At 44.7% G+C, this 19,086-nt stretch overlaps 1 protein-coding gene across 4 annotated transcripts in view; it reads right to left on the bottom strand.

Moving 5' to 3' along the window:
• Positions 1–19,086, bottom strand: part of NCOA7 (nuclear receptor coactivator 7) — a 155,505-nt gene that overhangs the window by 56,572 nt on the left and 79,847 nt on the right. For all 4 annotated transcript variants that reach the window (XM_014611046.3, XM_019479498.2, XM_059733519.1 and 1 more), the window contains exon 3: positions 17,968–18,194. In XM_014611046.3, coding sequence (XP_014466532.1) covers positions 17,968–18,194 — 227 coding nt within the window. The remainder of the gene's footprint in view (positions 1–17,967; positions 18,195–19,086) is intronic.

The following is a 19,086-nucleotide window of genomic DNA, read 5'->3' as shown; positions in this document are numbered from 1 at the left end:
CAAAATCACATGTATTTTTGTTAAGGTCAAGGGGTTGCAATGATCAGATGTTAAAAGGACATTTCGGAAAGAGGTGGATGAGGAGCTAGTAGCACTCAACTTCTGCATGTCACAACCCAAAGGTGTGATTTTTGTTTGTGTGTGTGCTTCAGCACTGCTAAATTTGTCCCGCTATTTGTCGCTTTCTTTGCACGGTAGAGTTCTCTGATGCAAGAGAGAACTCTGGTGCAACGGGGGATTTCCTGCCAAATTACAGCTTCTTTGCAGGGTGCATTTCTTTTGCATCACTGTGATACACACTGCAAAGGAGTTCCCGCCATTTGTATTCGGATTAACACCACATTATTGGTCAATTCCTAATGTAGGCACACGTGGCGGCTAGCGATTGACTTGCTAGCCGTATAAAAAGCCTTGGGTAGTTTCCGCCCAAGCCAGAGGAGGGAGGACGAGAGAGATTCTGTGTGAAGATCTCCAAGCGCTGTGGACCCTCGCGGACCCGACGCACCTCCCCTAAGGCGGCAATAGAGGCAATAGAACCGAACCTATGGAGCTTTCGCTTCTAGCCTCTCCCCGTCACCGAGCGCAATCCCAGACATATCCCTTTCCTGTAACTTCAGACCCGCGGAGCCTAAGTAACTCCGGGGAAACTTTTCGAACCCAACCGAACCGGACCCGCGGAGCCTGAACAACTCCGTGGGAGCAATCGATTTGTCGTGTTCCTCTAGCGAGGATCTAAGCGGGAGCTGTGCCTGGAAACCTGTCCAGCCTACACCAATACCATCTTTGGGTGTAAGTAAACAATCTTTTCAATCAACCATTACGCCTCCGTAACTAATTCTAACTCGTGCGTGCCGAACCGCTACGCAGTTCTCTCCAGCCCCGCGTGCCCGGGCTGCCGGCCACAGCCCGTGTGCAACGAAGACGGGCCCGGTTCGCCCCCGGCTCGCACATGGCAACGGGAATGAGATGGGAATCGCCGCCGCACATGGCGACAAAGGTGGGATCAGGGCGCGGCCTGCACACTGCAGTCCCAAAATAGATGGCTAGCTCTGCTAAAGCAAACAGCAATAAACAAAAAAAACTGGATATTTTCATTAGGAATTTTGGATTCACTTTTCATTGAACAGAGACACCTCTTATCACTGAGAGTTGTTGCTTTGGTCCAGCTGTCTTTAGCTTCAGGATTGCCTTACACAAAATCATTTTATAGTTATCCTGGCTTCCTTATATGCTGTGGAATTGCAATATTCTGAGCCTCAAGGTCTAATGGATGGTGCACTGACCATTCTTTATAAACTATATTTGTTATCTAAGTCTTGATGAGTTCAGCTGTGTGCTTATAAAATATTATATTACATAATGAATCAATCAGCAGCTCAACAGACCTCTTGGAGTGAGGAAGTAATTAGCATGTTAAAAGGCACGCTCTTAAGGGATATTTACCTAGGTACACACAAAGGGAAGCTTATATATTTTGAAAGCTTTTTGAAATGCTTGTTATGATTGGCAGGGAAGCATAACGTTTTGGGTTAGAAACCTAAATACAATATACCCAAAAAAACCCATATTTGTGACTGCATGTTAATATGACCTAGAAGCTAAACACAATGCCCAGTGCAGAACCAAAAAAATAGGGCAAAAAGGACATTAAGAGGTCATATAGTCCAACTCTCTACTCAAGGGAAGATCATCCCTATCTAAACATTCCAGATTTGCACCTTACAGGCTAACTAAATCAGAAATGTATAAGCTTTCATAAGCACTAGCTTACTTTATCAGATGCTATGAAGGAGCAGAGCAGTAAGCAGAGCTTCTAAATAGAAGTAAGTGATTAGAATAAAAATGGTAGGAAAGGGGAAGGAAAAAGAAGGAGACACTGCTGGGAAAGGCAAGGTGGGTAGGATAGAGAAAAAACAAAGCATTTAACTCACTGAGGGACATAGGGCTTATAAAAAACTAATCCAGGTAATGAAATAAGAATCTGCAGTCTTGGTTTAAACCATTCTTAAAATGCAGTCAATCCAGTCTGTAGATGCTTTCTTGTTCTGCAAACTCTGGCACAGTAATAGGAACTAAAACTCTTAACAGACACTGGCTCTAGAAACACAGGAAAAGATTAGTGCTCCAAACTCCTGGGAGTCCAGGCCAGGCAATTTTAATTTATCAGCTAAGATCCACAAATCTGGCACCCCAGGATATCCCACTGTCTCTGGCATTGGCACCATGAAGGAGAGAGTTTCTGGCCAAGTTGACTCTTATCCTATTCCCATATGCCACTGGAACTGCCAGCTATTTAAAGGACACTATAGATTTCCTAAAGAAACTAGGTTCCATCGACGATCCTGTAGCAAACTCCATATTAGCTACCATAGGTGTCACATTTCTGTACACTAACATCACCTGTGAGGACTGATTACAAGCCATAAAGAGCAAGGTTCTCCAGCAAGGTCACTTGTTTCTATTTCCATTGCACCTTCCTGCTTTGTCTTTACACACAACTATTTCAGATCTGGAGAAAACCTACAGCTAAAAACAGATGGTACTACCATCATTACAGCTTCTGTGTTTCTGGACATGAGGCCTAAAAGAAAAAATACTGCATTGAATATGGAGAAGTTGGGAGTTAGGATCTGTCAAGGAGGCAAAGCTGGTAGACTTCAGCAGGGGTCAAACTAAACTCCTCTCTGATAGTATAGCTTCTTTGTCTTCCGCATAATAGATTGTTTCTTAACAAACCAAACATTCTGTTCCTTAGTGCAAGGGTGTCAACCTAGGATACACATACCTCTGGGGATACTTTGAGGGTAGGGACAGACATTATACATAAACCGATTTAAGTGATCAGAAACTGGTTTAAACCTGTAAGAGAACAGATATTCAGTGCACATAAACCAGTTTGAAAATGGCTGAAACCGGTTTGAGATAAACCTGGTTGAATGTAGTATCAGACTTAACTGAGTTGGCTAAAACCAGTTTAAACGATGTCTGTCCCAGACCTCTTGCTGGTTTAAGATAAACCAGACACCCCCAGCATCCCACCATGTTCTCTGGACTGGGCAGGGCTCTGCTCCACAGCAGGGCTGGGCCCTCCCCTCTGCTCCCTGGCCAGAGCTCCTCCAGCACAGACTTGCAAACACAGCGGGGTCTGCTGGGTTCCCTGTGCCTCTCTCCCCTTTCACCACTTGCTGCTTAAGCAAGGATCCCTCCCTCTCCTCTCCCACAACACAGACAGCATGTGATATGCTAGCTAGTGCTGTATAAGGCTCTGGCAGAAACTACAGACACAGCACAGTCTGCTGGCTTCCCCTGCCCTATATCCCTTCACTGCTCAAAGCAGGAAATCCCCCACTCCCTCCCTCCCATCTCCCACAGCACAGCCCCACAGACCCTAGGCATGTGGTTTGCTACCTAATGCCAACAGGTGTCCGTCTCTCCAATTTCATTGCAACAGGCAGGCAGACAGAACAGGGCTTTTGGAGCTAATCAACAAGTCACTGGGTAAGCTGTTTAAGAAGAGTTTGAAATAATGGGAAAGAGGCTATTGTTTTACTAATTGGGTGATAAAGATTCTCATCAGCTTTGGGCTACTTTGCTTGCCTGTCAGTTTGCTGCAGAGAGTCTGACAAGCAGGGAGAGAGAAGATTCAAAAGCTCCATATCAAACAGATGCATGCACTGCACACCCCACTCCCTCTTGCTTCAGAGTGCTAGCAGGGGTCTGGGGGATGCTAACTCTCCCACCCCTTGACCAGCCAGTGGAGAAAGGCTTGGGATGGTGCACACATCCTAATAAGAAAGTCCTGTTGAGGCCTGGCCATGCCCCCCTAAACTGAACTCTGTGCAAGGAAAAGGAGGGCTGCTCTAGCACCCCCCTGCTTCTAGCCTGAGCCACTGCAGGCATGTGTCTGAATTTTCTCAGTCCACAGAGAATGTCTGTCCCACTTTCCAACTGGTTCAGCCTAGCCAGGTTAGCCTAACCTGCAAAGGCTGAATCAATTCAGGCTCAGGCTTTTTGAATGTCTGTCCCTTGCCTGAATGGTACCGGGGGTATGCAGGGGCGGAAGGAGATGCAGCACCGCCACCCCGCGCTGCTGCCTCACAGGAGCAGGGCTGCACAGACGCAGCACTACTGCTCGCCATGCCCCCACCCCCCACTTGCCATCCAGCTGCTCACCACACTTGTTAAAAAGGGGTACACTTATTTAAAAAGGTTGAAAACCCCTACTTTAGTGCAATTCGGTGCTCAACAGCAAACAAACTAGCACTTTACCTTGCACATCTTAGCATTAGTATTTATCTTTGATCCTTAAGGATCAAAGATAATTTGCCTCAATAAAATCAGTGATTCAGCAGTAGGTATGTCATTTTTTTTTTTTACATAAAAAGAGTGTCCCCACTCTTTTGCTCACTTTATCCTTTCCAAATAACTGATTATTATAACTACCAATTATCTAATATACTGAAACCACCTGGTTTAAATAATAAGGCTCAATTTATGCTTATAAATGAGTGATTCTAGTTTTTCTTGTTCACTACACAGGCAATTAAAATAATGTCTTTTCTTCAAGATCACTGATGCCTTGATTCATTTTATTTTATTATTTATTCTTGAAGCGTTTGTGTTAATTACTTCTTTAAGACTGATTTGTGCAGAGACCAGCACAAATCAACATCTCAGATGTTTGAGAAAGTTCAAATGGTTTAGGGCCATTGCATTTCTGGTTAGTTCAATTAAAGTAAGCAGTGTCATATTGGAAATTCCCTTTGAAATGAACTGTTACTCTGGGAGTATTCCAGTTATCCCAATGATTTCAGTTGGATGAGTAAGTACTTCACAGCACAAATGAGGGCAGAATCAATTCTTTTGTAATTGGGTTCACTGCAGAGAGCTGGCTATTTGCCTGGGACTGTGTATGTGGGGTTTGGGGTTTTTTTAAACATACTTCACTTTTTCAGGATAAACCGTGAGCAGTAAGTTTATTAAGTGGATATTGGTATGATAAGGGCATAAGGAATCACACGCAACAAACTAATTTAGAAAACAAAATTTGAAAACAATAAATTAACAGAATAAAGCTTCAGTTCTAAAATGTGATTACACTGAAACTTCTGCACTAAAAATCTCTTTTCCTGAACTCTGCTATACAATTTGTTCTAACTGCAGAGCTCGCTGCAGAAATGTCTAAACACAATTGTTTATTTAATAAGCATATCACAGATCAAATAAATCATTTGAAGCATCTCCTTAATGTGCCATGCAGTTGTATGCATTTAGAGCATCTAACTTTTCATCATCATATTTCTGCAACCTATTTACTTAAGGATCTTTCGTGCCTCCAGACCTTGTAACAGCATTTTGAAATTTAGCAGTGAGTACACTTGGCATCAGGGAGCTGCTTTTATCAAGTCTTATGCAGATCAGTGACGATCTGACTGTATGCGTTGGGAACTGCTGAAAATTGCCATGTTCCATCTGTGCTTTATTAACACTTATTCTTAGTTTGCTGCCAAAAGTTTGACCATTCTACCGCCTGCACCAGTCAGGTCTGTCCTTGAGTTGGGGCAGCATAGGGTCCCTGGGCCCAGGGTAGTCCACTTGTCAGGCCTCAAACCTGGCAACCCCTTGGGGTTTTCAGCCCAAGCACAGTCTAACAGATATCCTGGCAGGGTTCCATTGTAACCCTGGATGTTGTCTTGGATTTGGTGAAAGTTCACTGAACCAGAGATATTTTGAACAAAACATTTTAAAGAACCAGCACTTTCCATCAAAAGCTTGTTTCGAATAAAAAATTCCAACCGGCAGAACAAGCCCTGCTTACAACCATTGTGTCAGCCAAGGTAAATCAGACTATAGAACTCTGCTAACAGCAATTCCTAAGAAGGGTGCTTTGAGATTATTTCAGGGTACCATGGGGTGTGCCATGTAATGTTAGCATTGTTAGTGCATAAGCATGAATCACAAAATAATCCCAGAGATTTAAAATAGAAATCCATAGTGTCAAAAACATTCTGAAAGGTTGTGGTCATTCTGAGTTCTGTACATCAGAAAAAAAAACACTATTATTTTTCTTGGCCAAAAAACAAGTAAAAACAAAGAGCTAACGTTTTCAGAGGGGTGGCTTGGTACGTACAAACACAATGAAAGCCAACACACATTCTGAAAGATAGTGCCTAGTATCTAGACCAGTGGTTCTCAACCTTTTTTAGACTGTAGGTACCCTACAGAAAGGCCAGCTCTTAACTTTTAATTGTTTTTCTGACTACAGAAAAATAATAGTGGAATTCTTCTATTGCAAGGGACTTGGGAGGACCACAACAGGGTTTTCCTGTTTAACACTATGGATTCCTATTTGAAATATCTGGGTTTTTCTTGTGAATCATGTTTGCACACCTGAGAGTGCAAAGATTACTTGGAATCCTGCAAAAGACTTGGAAGAATCTCAAGGCACTTTATGGCACCCTGGTTAAGAATCACTGATGTAGACAGTAGCCAGGCAAAAGGCTGGCCCTCACTCCCCTAGGACAGGGGTTCCCAATGTTTTTATGCCGTGGCCCAGCAAACTGCGGCCCAGCAATCACAGCCGACTCTGGCCGGAATTTCCAAGTGGAAGACAGGTAAAGACTCTCCCACCCTCCCAGGCAGGGGGGTGGGCCAAATCCTGCACTGCTGTGGGCCCTGCAGAAGGAGCCGCGGCCTCTCTGCCCAGCACTGGCGGGCCAAGGCTTGGCAGTCCATGGCTACTTCCAGTCTGGCAGCCAATTGTGCTGCAGACTGTCAGCCGACCTGCAGCCGTCCAGGGATTAAGACCCGCCCCCCCCCCGCAAGATAGCCTCACTGTCTCATTTCTGGTGTTGAAGCATGTGCTGGGGAGCAGGCACAGAGATCATTGCTTCATTGGTAAAACAGCTATCTACTGTAGAAGTATGGATGTACTGTAGACTGACATAAGCTGGCTACATCACTGTAAATGCAAGAAAACTGGGCTCAGTAACCAAAGCAGTTTGATTTAGATGTCAAAGTGGGGAGTTTTGTATGGCACTACTTCAGATCCAAAGGACCAGCCTGGAGGACTGCCATTTACATGAAAAAAGAAAGCAGGAACAAATAACAAGGAAGAAACCATGGAAGTGGGATCCATTAGATGATGTGTAATCATTACCCAAGGGAAATAACAGAAACTCCTCCATAGCTTGGAACATTTAAAACTAAACCAATCCACACACAAAGAAATGCATTGTAATTAAATCCTGCTTGGAGAAGGAAACGACCTAGAGGAGCTAACAGAACTTTACCATTTTCTGATTTAAAAATTTGCAACAGTTAAAAGGTGCAACCAGCTATCCTTTTTTGGTTCTGAGATGCCACCTACTGGCCTCAGACAGTAACAAAAGCTAGCACAGATTCAGGATTTAATTCCTTCTATTAGAGCAGGGGTGGGGACAAACTCCCTGGTCCCCTGGGGCTGCATCTGGATTTGTGGGGCTCTTCATGGACTGGATCCAGACTACGAGGAACCTTGTGGGTCACAGCCAAATCTTACCCCCACTTCTCCCACCCCCAAATTCTCAGCCCTTCTAGAAGCCTCATAGGCCAAATGATACAACTTTGGGGGCTGGAAATTTGTCACCTCTATTACAGGATTTCTCGTCTCCAAGCCCTATTTAGAACTGCTTCAGGGCCAAATTAAAAATAAATTCCTTCCTTCAAAAACTGGACTCCCTCATGTCATTTACCATGCATTTCCATACCCTTAGGAATGTAGATTGAAACCATCCTAAAATGGGAATTCCCTGAGTTAGCAGAACCACTGACATGAAATAGCACACATTCCATAAATCTATCAAGAGGAAATGACATTCAAAGAGAAAGAAAAAGGAAGTCACGGTCAGCATTTATAAATTAACAAAGGCACACAGATTTATGAGTTTGTAATGAAGAGACATGACGTTTAAGGAATGAGTTACAACAAGATGCATATTCTTCTCCTTTTTTCCTCTATAAAAATAAATAAGGATTTATGACCCTGTGAAATACGAAAAGCAAATTATTAGGACAATAAGGGTCTTAGTTCTGCTAACCCGACAGACATGACCTTTCTGGACCATTAAAGCAGCTTGTGTTAAAACTTCCATTAAGCCATATAATAAATTATGCATGCATTGCCATCATATCGGCACATAGATGAGACAAACTGCAGTGCTCTGAACACATCTAACATATTTTCTTTTCAACAGGGTTGGAAAGTTTTCTTAATAACATTTTCTAAATAATCTCAGAAACACACTGAGAGCATTAAAATGAAAAAGTGTCAGAATTATACAGATATTCCAAAGACTAGCAGCACCAGCAACAGCAGCAACACCACACACGCAAATGCACCTAACATTAGAAATGGAGACTGATGAACAAGGAAGCGTAAGGTACTGGTCTTGGTCTGAGTACCTCGGGGCTTGTCTATAATACTGCTCAAAACCATAGTTGGAAAAAAATGACAGAATAAAGCCCATGCACAGATATTCCCCAACAGCCTGTGTGCAAAGGGAGCATGACCACACTTTAAAAAAGATCTAACCAGTTTAGAGGACTTATAGATTTGGCAATAAACTTCCTCCTACAAGCAGGGCATTTGTATTCTACTACTGCAGAATTACTGGATTCACCCTTTATGCATACCTGTACTCTAAAATCTAATAAACCCTTTAAAAAAGTGCCTAGCTCTTATGGTCCTGGAGATAAAGTTAAATGGCTGTTACACTAGTATAAGTAACATTTTGACATCTGCTTGAGCTTGCTGAGTTAGAAACAGATTCGGAGGTGTGAATTTCGCACCCCCCGCCCCCTTCCCTCCGGGGTTTAGTGGGCTAACTTTGTAACATCAAGATGATAATCATAATACAATAATATGGTCACACTAGGGGGAATGCCTTACTAGACTTGGTGTTGGCTATGGGGGAGGACCTGGTAGGGGAGCTGCAGATTCATGGTCACCTTGGGGACAGTGACTGCCAATCAATCAAATTCACCATACGGCGTAGGGCAGGCAAGATAACTACAGTAAAAGCTGTTATCCAGCATCCCCCGGGAATGGTGGATGCCAGATAACTAGATATACCGGTTAATTGAGCGGCCGGAACAGACATCCTTGCCTGTTCGGGCCGCCGCTTCTCCTGCTGTGTCTGGGGCATCGCCACCCCTCCCGCAGCATCACCGACCTTCCTGCAGGCCCCGTGCAGCCTGGTATGCCCCGAACCATGGGGGCTCAGCAGCGCAGGCTGCTTTCCCCCGGGCTGTGGGGGCTTGGAGAAACGGGAAGTGCCACGGTGGGCACTTCCAGTTTCATTTTATCTTACAAGCCGGCATGCCGGTTAATAGAACATGCTGGCTTGTAAGGTGCCAGATAACGGAGTTTTACTGTAGCAGGGTGGAAGTGCTTGAATTTAGGAAGGCTAACTTCAGTGTGCTTAGGAGTCTAGTCAATGACACACTGCAGGATAAAAGTATTGGAGAGATGGGAGTCCAGGAAGGGTGGTCGTTCCTAAAGGAAGCGATCCTTTGGGCACAGAGGGAGACTATCCCAGTATGAGGGAAAAAGGGGAAAGGAGCCAAAAAACTTCCTTGGATAAACAGGGAAATCCGTGGGAGCCTAAGGGCAAAAAAGAAAGCATATAGGCAGTGGAAGCAGGGGGAAGCTACCAAGGAGGAGTATACCTATTTGGCCCGCACTTGCAGGGAGGCAGTTAGAAAAGCCAAAGCAACTACAGAGCTGAGGCTGGCAACACAAATTAAAGACAACAAAAAGTCTTTTTTTAGGTATATAGGGAGTAAAAGGAAGGTGCAGGGCAGCATAGGACCCCTAACTGAACAAGAAGGAGCAATCAGTGACAGACAGGGGGGACAAGGCTGAGCTATTCAATGAGTTTTTTGCCTCGGTGTTCCTGAACAGGGGTCACGATAAGTCTCCTAATAGGTTCTTAGATGGGCATCAGAGGGACACCAGCCTACTAAGTGTTGACACTGACTTGGTGCAGAGTCATTTGGATGAACTGGATGCGTTCAAGTCAGCAGGCCCAGATGAGCTGGATCTGAGGGTACTGAAGGAATTGGCCAGTGTCATAACAGGACCACTGGCACGGCTGTTTGAGCGCTCGTGGCGCTCAGGTCAGATCCTGGAAGACTGGAAAAGGGCCAATGTGGTCCCTATTTTCCAGAAGGGGAGGAAGGAGCAACCAAGTAACTATAGGCCAGTCAGTCTCACCTCCATCCTTGGAAAGGTCTTTGAAAAGATTATGAAGGATCATATTTGTGGGAGTCCAGTGGGAAAAATAATGCAGCAGGGAAACCAGCATGGATTTGTAGCAGGTAGATCATGCCTGACCAATCTGGTTTCATTTTATGACAGGGTCACAAAATGCTTAGACGCAGGAGTAGAGGTGGATGTCGTTTTCTTGAACTTTAACAAGGCCTTCGATACAGTATCTAATCCTATTCTCATACATAAATTAAGAGGCTGTGACATAGATGTTTACACAATCCGGTGGGTGGCAAATTGGCTTGGGGGGGTTGCACCCAGAGAGTGGTAGTAGATGGGTCGGTATCAACCTGGAAGGATGTGGGTAGCGGGGTCCTGCAGAGTTTGGTCCTTCAATACTCTTCAATATCTTCATCAGTGATTTGGATGTGGGTGTGAAGTGTACTCTGTCCAAGTTTGCAGACAATACTAAATTGTGGGGTGAAATGCACACTCCGGAGGGTAGGGAACAATTGCAGGCAGACCTGGACAGTTTAGAAAAGTGGCAGTACACAATAGGATGCAGTACAAGGACAAGTACAGAGTGCTGCACTTAGGGTGCAGAAATATCCAGCACACCTACTGGTTGGGAAGTGACCCTCTCAGCAGCACAGAAGCAGAACAGGATCTTGGCATCATAGTGGACTCCAAGATGAACATGAGTCATCAGTGTGACAAAAACCATCAGCAAAGCTAACCGCACTTTATCATGCATCAGCAGATTCATGACAAATAGATCCAAGGAGGTGATACTTCCCCTCTATGCAACATCGGTCAGACCGCAGTTGGAGTAGTAAGTCCAGTTTTGGGTACCGTACTTCAAGAAGGATGTTGATAGACTCAACAGAGTCCAGAGGAGGGCCACTTGTATGGTTAGGGCAAGACAAGCCCTATGAGGAGAGAGTGAGGCCCTGGACTTCTTCAGCCTCCAGAAGAGAAGGCTGAGAGGTGATCTTGTGGCTGCCTACAAATTCATTAGGGGGACACAGCAAGGGATCAAAGATGTTCTGTTCACCAGGGCACCTCTGGGGTAACAAGGAACAATGGTCACAAACTGACAGAGCAGATTTAGGCTAGATATCAGGAAAAACTTCTTTACGGTAAGGGTGGTCAAAATTTGGAATGGGCTTCCAAGGGAGGTGGTGCTCTCCTCTACCTTGGGGGTCTTTAAGAGAAGGCTGGATAGGCATCTGGCTGGGGTCATCTGACCCCAGCACTCTTTCCTGCCTAGGCAGGGGGTCAGACTCAATTATCTGTTGAGGTCCCTTCTGACCCTAGTATCTATGAAATCTATTACATTTTTTAGCTATTTCATTGCAATTGTTTTACCAAAATATTGAGCTAATATGCTTGTTCCACATTTGCCGACTTCCCCTTCCACAACTGAAGGAGCTGGCCGAAGTTATTGCAGAACCTCTGGTGAAACTCTTCCAAAACTTGTGGTGCTCTGGAGAAGTCCCTGAGGACTGGAAGCGGGCCAATGTTGTGCCCATCCACAGGAAGGACAGGTAGGACGACCCGGGTAACTATAGGCCAATCAGCCTAACTTCCATCCTAGGGAAAATCCTAGAAAAGTTCATCAAGGAGTCTATCTGCAATAAGCTTGCACAAGGTAAGATTCTGAATGGCAGCCAGCATGGCTTCGTTGCAGGCAGGTCTTGCCTTACCAACCTCATCTCTTTCTATGACCAGGTAACTTGCCACCTGGACATGAGAGAGCAGGTTGACATTATATACTTTGACTTCCAAAAGGCCTTTGATCTAGTATCTCACAATGTCCTTGCAAGAAAATTGGAGGATTGTGAGCTTAAATCCAAGACAGTCAGGTGGGTGAGAAACTGGCTGCAGGATAGGACCCAGAGAGTCATAGTGAACGGATCTGTCATCCTGGCAAGAAGTGGGTTGTGGTGTCCTGCTGGGGTCGGTGTTCAGTCCAGTACTTTTCAACATCTTTATTAACAATTTGGATGTGGGGGTGAAGAACTCACTGGCCAAGTTCATGGATGACACCAAGTTATTGGGAAGCATGGTCATGCTTGAAGATAGGCTACAAATACAGGCAGACCTAGACAGACTAGCAAGTTGGGCAGGTCTGAATCTGACAAAGTCCAACGTAGAGAAATGTAAAGTGCTCCACCTTGGGACGAGCAACACGCCTACAAGCTTTGCGGCACCAAACTGACAGGCACCATGAATGAAAGGGACCTGAGGGTAATAATAGACCACAGTATGAATATGAGCTGGCAGTGCAATGCTCTAGCCAGTAGGGCAAAAAATACTCTGGCATGCATCAATTGATGCATCTCCAGCAAAGCTAAGGAGGTGATTCTATTTTACTCAGCACTGGTGAGACCGCAGCTGGATTACTGTGTCCAGTTCTGGGTACGACACTTTAACAAGGATGTGGACCAGCTTGAGAGAGTCCAAAGAAGAGCCACCCATATGATCAATCTTAAAAAGGCAAACCATATGAGAAAAGGCTAAGGGATCTGGGACTCCTCAGCCTGAAGACTGGGAGGGGACCTGGTAGCAGCTTACTGCTACACTAGGGGAGTACATCAAGGGCTCAGTGAGCAACTGTTCACCAGGGTACTCGAGGGGAAAACCAGGAGTAATGGCCACAAACTCCTGGAAGATTGATTCAGGCTCAACATTAGGAAAAACTTCTTCATAGGGTGTCCAGACTATGAAATAAGCTCCCTCCAGAGGTGGTGCAAACACCTACCCTGGAAATATTCAAGAGGAGACTAGACAGTCACTTTGCTGCGGTCACCTGACCTTCAGTTATCTTTCCTACTTGGCATAGGAGGCTGGACCCGATGATCTTCTGAGGTCCCTTCCGGCCTTAGAATCTATGAACTGAACTGTTTTGTTCTCAGGCTTCTAGGCTTTGCCACATAGGCCCAGGACAGATTTTTTCCCATTCCTGTTGCTATACGTGTCAAAGTTTCTTTTTGCCTTCCTCAAGAATCACCAGGTGTTAGCTGCATCTAAATCTGGGGATTTGTCTGGCACGTGTCGATTCTCCTGCTAAAAAAACCCAAAGGTTCCTGTTTAAAGAGTTTTGCTTCTCTACTCAGGGTTAGACCAATCACCACATTTAGGATCAAGAAGGAATTTTACCCCACAGTCAGATCAGCATGCAGGCAGTCCTTCACTTACAACATTTCCCACTTACAACCTTTATAAATTGACACCCTGTTTCGATTTTATGATGTCAGTTTCGACTTTACAACACTTGATCCGATGTAACGCCACGCCAGTGATCCAATGCAAGATGCACCGCTCAATGAACAAGTTCGTTGCTCATCTCCCTGGAAAACATCTGTCCAAATTTCCTTGGACACTTTCTTTAAAAAAGCACACAAGACTCCAGAAAAACCTGCAGTCAAGACTCCTGAGAAAACTCCAGCCAAGAACCCTTCACAAAGTCCAACCAACAGCCTTTCAAAAAGTCCAGCAAAGCCACCTCAAAGAAGTCCTTCAAAATCAATGTGATTGCTATTTACAATATAAATACATTAATGTAGCTATATAACTCATCTATAATTGACCGAGTACAAAATTCTGGGGTATTTTTGGTGAAAATAGGGTATTGGGACTTCATTCAGGAACTAATCCCCCATTTATAACATGGTTTCTTCTGAGAAAATTGGTTCTGAGTTACACTGTTTCTACTTAAGAGGCAGTTTTCAGGAACCAATTGTGTCGTAAGTCCAAGGACAGCCTGTAGATTTGGGGGGGGGGGGGTTGCCTTCCACTGTAGCCGAAGGCATGGTATGCTTGGCTCTCTTGAGTGTATTTTAACAAACTACTATGGTCTTTGCAGCAGCAAGACACTGACAGTGCCCTCATCACCCTGCATTACCTGTGGTAATTAGGTTGCTCTTGATGTTTTGGGCCAGTGGTCCCCAACCTCTTTGCCCCATAGGCTGGATGGGCAGTGCCAAGTGTGTCCATCAGCAAGATCCAGCCAGTGGACTCAATCCTGCAGGCAGGGCTGGTACACAGCCTGACCTTGATCCATCTGCTGGCAGGGGGAGGAGCAGCCCTGATCCAGACATGTGGGTTGGGGGAGCTGGGGCAGAGCATGGCACAGCTGGCCCAGGCTTGGGGCAGCTGCTGCTGGCCATGGAGCCCAGGCACACCCTGCTGCAAGCAGCCTGGACTCCACAGCAGGAAGCAACCACCGGCAGCTCTGGACATATATGGCAGGCAGTCAAGAGGCTGCAAAAAACTGCAGTGGGCTCTGGAGCCCCAGCACTGGCAGCAGCTGCACACATGCCTAACGGTGCATGGCAGGCAAGAGGCTGGGGCAGTGCAACCCTGACCCTTCCCTGCTGTCCAACTGCAGCTGCCACCTGGCAGCAACGAGTCAGGTTCAGGCTGAGCCAACCTCAGCGCAGCTGTTTGCAGCCTGCCTGCCGCCTGCTGCGAGCAGCCCAAGTTCCGTGGAAGGTGGCAGGGCCTGCTCAGAGCCAAGGCCAGCTGTGGCAGGCAGCTGAGAGGCTGCAAGTGACTGCACTGAAGTCTGCAGAGCCCCTGCCCAGCTCGTTGCTGGCAGGGGAGGGGCTGGGGTTGTGCTGCCCCAGTGCCTTCCCCACCATGTGCACCGAGGCATGTGTACAGCCACCACTGGCCATGAAACAGAGCCAGGGCTCCCGCTCCGGACCTGGGTGCAGCTGTTTGCAGCCTGTCTGCTGCAAGCCTGGGCTCCACGGCCAGGGGCAGCTGCATGTGCACCTCAGGACATGTCAGGGAAAGGGCCAGGGCACTGCAACTCCAGCCCCTACTCCGCTGTTTGCCTGGAGGTGTCCAGGCACCCACCACCAGCAATGAGGATCAGATTCCTCACAGCTTCCTCTCCTCCCTCCCCCCCCACTGCACTACCCTGGCCCGGTCTGTCCCTGGCACACCAAGTCAAGGCATTGGATGAAGATGGGGTGTTTCTGGCACTCTGACCAAAAACATTAATCGACCCCTGGTCTAGTGTAAAAAACTGAATACAATATCAAGACAGACAGATTTATATACATATATAAAATTTGTCTGTCTTGATATTACATTTAGTTTAATGCGAGTGTGTGTGTGCGTGCACGCACGTGTGAAGTGAATACACACACACAATTATTGGGAGATCATCTTTATACATATATTTATCAATTACATTAAGCATTTTTGTATTTAAATTGATTACAAAAGTAATATTTTATATTTATCTGCCACTGCCAGAATATTCACATTTCTGCAGAATCCAATCTACTTTAAACATTTGGGTTCTCAGTTCAGATGCTAAAAGCTCTCTTCATAAAGACTGATGAAGCAGATTCTTTGCTGGGAAGAACCAGCATGCAAAGACCATCCTAGTGAGAACAATGGGAGGCAGAGGCAAAGGCAAAAGGAATGGTGGAAGGGAGAAGTGTTATTACCTCACTCTTAGTGATTGCTCTTGTTGATATCATTTTGTCAATTTTTTTTTCAGGGAAATTCCAACCATTAAGATGTTTCACAAAAAAACTTTTAAAGTACAAAAATAATTCCAGCCTCCTCACAACACTCAAAATTCTCGAAGTGTTCAATCTTTATTAAACAAGTCTCCTTAGAGAAAAGGTCTCAATGATGCAGGCTTTTGTCTAAAACATTTTACGTAGAGCAAGTTTCACTAACTACCAGTTCCCACCTTTCTGTCACTCAAAGAACTGTCAGTTATAAAAACATTTGCCCGAATATTTGCAAGTAATATACAACAGAAGCAGTTTACAGATAATTCCACAATCCAAATATTTGTTCTTATACTAGAAAAAAATACCATGTTTATTTGAATCCAAGATGAGATCCACATCCCCCCTCCCCATTTAACACTGGGGGGAGGGGGGCAGCTCTTCTTATATTTGAGTATGAGGTGAGGGGTTGGGGTCAGTCAGCTCTGGAACCAACCTGGGGACCTGGAACCACAGCAGCTGCCTACCTCCTCACTCCAGCCCCACTCCAATCTGCAACATGGAACAAGTGGCTTCTCCAGCCCCAGCCCAGTTAAGCAACAGCTGTTGCAGCGATGACAGCTCCAGCTGAGCCTGAGCTGCTGCCATCATTGCTGCTACTGGGACAAGCTGGGGCCAGAGCAACTATGTGCCCTGTGCCCCAAGCTGAAGTGAGGCTGGAGCCAGAGAATAAGTGTGTGTGGGGGGGAGGGGGACAGAAGGGGGTCAGGGACAGAAGTGATAAGGAAAGCAGGTGGCAGGAGGGACTAGGCAGGGAGACGGGAAGGGAGCAGAGGCAGGGAGCTGCGGGAGCAGGCAGTAGGGGAAGGAATGGTTGGAGGGGATAGGAAAGGCAGCAGAGGTCAGGCTGCTTGACTTCCCCGCCTCATCTCCCTACTGCCTTCCTTGCCTCCCCCACCACCTGTTCCTCCTGCAGCAAGGTGGGGAGCATACAAAGTTAAAGTGACCCTTCAACAATTACACTCTATGTATGAAAAATTATAACTAATGAATATCATTATTGGGGGATCATCTTAAATTCAGAGTTGTCTTGGATTAAGGTAAATATTGTATTTCAAATTATGCTGTTGATCAGAAACAGTGCTTAAGGTAAGAGAAATACAATATTCATTTCTGACTTCCTGAGTGTTATTTACTCTAGGTCCAATCCTGCAAACACTTAGGATAAAGTGATTTTACTCACACAAGTAAACTTACTAACAAGCAAAACAAGTTTACAGCATAGGGTCTCTGACTTTTTTAATAAGTCACATATTACCATAGAAGAAAAACAGAAGACAGCAATTCTCAGACTGTAGACTGGTCTGCATATACTTGTCAAATGGTGCTAGCTTTTGGGGGATCCCTTCTCTTAATGAGGGTGCTTAGGAGAATGCAGGTCATCAGTGATCGTTTACTCAAAGCGCACACACACAGGTGGGTCACAATTTATTGTGTATATGTATTTTATATTTTATTTAAATCTATGCTTTATCTCTACATGCCTTTGAACATATTACAAAGTACAATCCAGAACTACAGATGGTGGCCTATGTGCCAATTCTGACCCTGCAATGTTTCTGCGCAAGCTTACCTTCACTTCATCAGGACTACACATCATTATAGTAGCTAGTGTTTGCCAACGTAAACCTCTGTCGTCTCAGTGCCAGATCAACCCTACACAGTGGGTTGATTCTGCCTAATACACTTGGGTTTATGGCAGCAAGTAGGACAGGATACCAAAAATATTAAATTTTTGCCAAATACATGCCAAAAGACCCTTAAAATATTAAACAAGATTGTCAACTTTAAAGTCACATTTGTCTGAAATTTAACCTATTATAATTAAAAACACAAATTTGGCTTTCTGCAACAGAAAAGAAATAAAGAGAAAATGTATTCCTTCCCCTCCCCTGCGCAACCCCCAATCTGTTTATTTCATGCTGCTATGGCCATTAAGTTCCTCTGCTTGTGTGGGTAATTCACATGGCAACAAGAAAGGGAAAAAAAAATCAAGAGAACTGCTAGGAGTAACAAGCAGGTGCAACATTTCTAACTATTGTAACTTATTTTAGCTTTGAATAGATTTCAACTTAATAGCCTTTTAAAGGCATCCTGAAAAAACATATTAGAAAAAGATAAACAAGTTAACAAAATAATGTAGTGCAAAAATACTATACTGCCAATAATATAACTTACCAGTATGATAATATCTCTTGAGCTCTGTGCGTCTGATATCTTTTAGTTGATTATATTTTTTCTTTTTCTTCTCTTTGTCAGGGACGCACTCCTTTTCCACAACAAACTTGCAGTTGTCTTCAGAAGAACTGATTTGCTCCAAGATGACTTTACTTGCATCATCTTTCCCAGCCTGAGTCTTGGAAGCAGCTTCTGCATTTTGTTTGGTTTGCTTTTTCTTTTTTAACCTAGGAACCAAACAGAACAGTGAGATGCAGCCCTTGACTAAGAACGGAATTAAGAATCTTATTTCTCCAAATGAATTAACTATGCCATACGGATATTCACTGGAATTTTATATATGCATGCTTCTCGGGTACATCAGCACCTCAGTAATTAACCAAACAGTATCTTAGGCTATATTGTTCAGTCATCAACAACATCATTTCAAGGGCATCTTCTCTTGAAGTTTAAAAAAAAAATATCATCAGACATCATGAGACTAAAAGGTCACATTGTTGTTCTCCAAAAGCATATTCTCCTCTACACACAGAAACACTAAGGAGTGGAAACAACAAGGCATAGATAATGTTTTCAAGATGAGGCATAGTATAAAATCACAACAAGTCAAAATCTTTATGTATTATAACACAACAGCTGAAGTTATAAATTCAAAGTCAATAGCCTCTGCTTCTTGAGGTAGTTTGTTTTGACATAACACTTGTTATTTTAATTCCATTTTGTTCAAGGTTATTTATCAATGGCCACTCGTACTGCATTCTAGGCATGTTCTTAAACTGCCCTCATCATCGTAGAATCAGGGTGCCTTTGAGGAGTGCATTAAGCAACGTGACTAATATCTGTTAGGACTATTACTACCTACATGATCCTGGGCTCCCCCTGCACTGGCACATAGCAAGCTCCTATGCCTGGGATGCCCCCTTCAGCTAACGGCTTCCAATCATGGGGGTGAACCCGGTCACACATTCAATTAATGGCATCATAGGAACCAGCCCCAAAGTTATTACACATTTTGGGGGAATAACTTTGTGGCATATTCCTTGTTTTATGATGTCATTAACTGCTTTAACGTGTGGCTGGGTTACAACTTAAGACGTGCCTTAAATGCAATGTGTGACC

The sequence above is a fragment of the Alligator mississippiensis genome, chromosome 1 (genome assembly GCF_030867095.1).
Source record: "Alligator mississippiensis isolate rAllMis1 chromosome 1, rAllMis1, whole genome shotgun sequence".
Taxonomy (NCBI): Eukaryota; Metazoa; Chordata; order Crocodylia; family Alligatoridae; genus Alligator; species Alligator mississippiensis.
The sequence above is the reverse complement of the archived record's forward strand: the minus strand, read 5'-3'. Positions and strand labels throughout refer to the sequence as shown.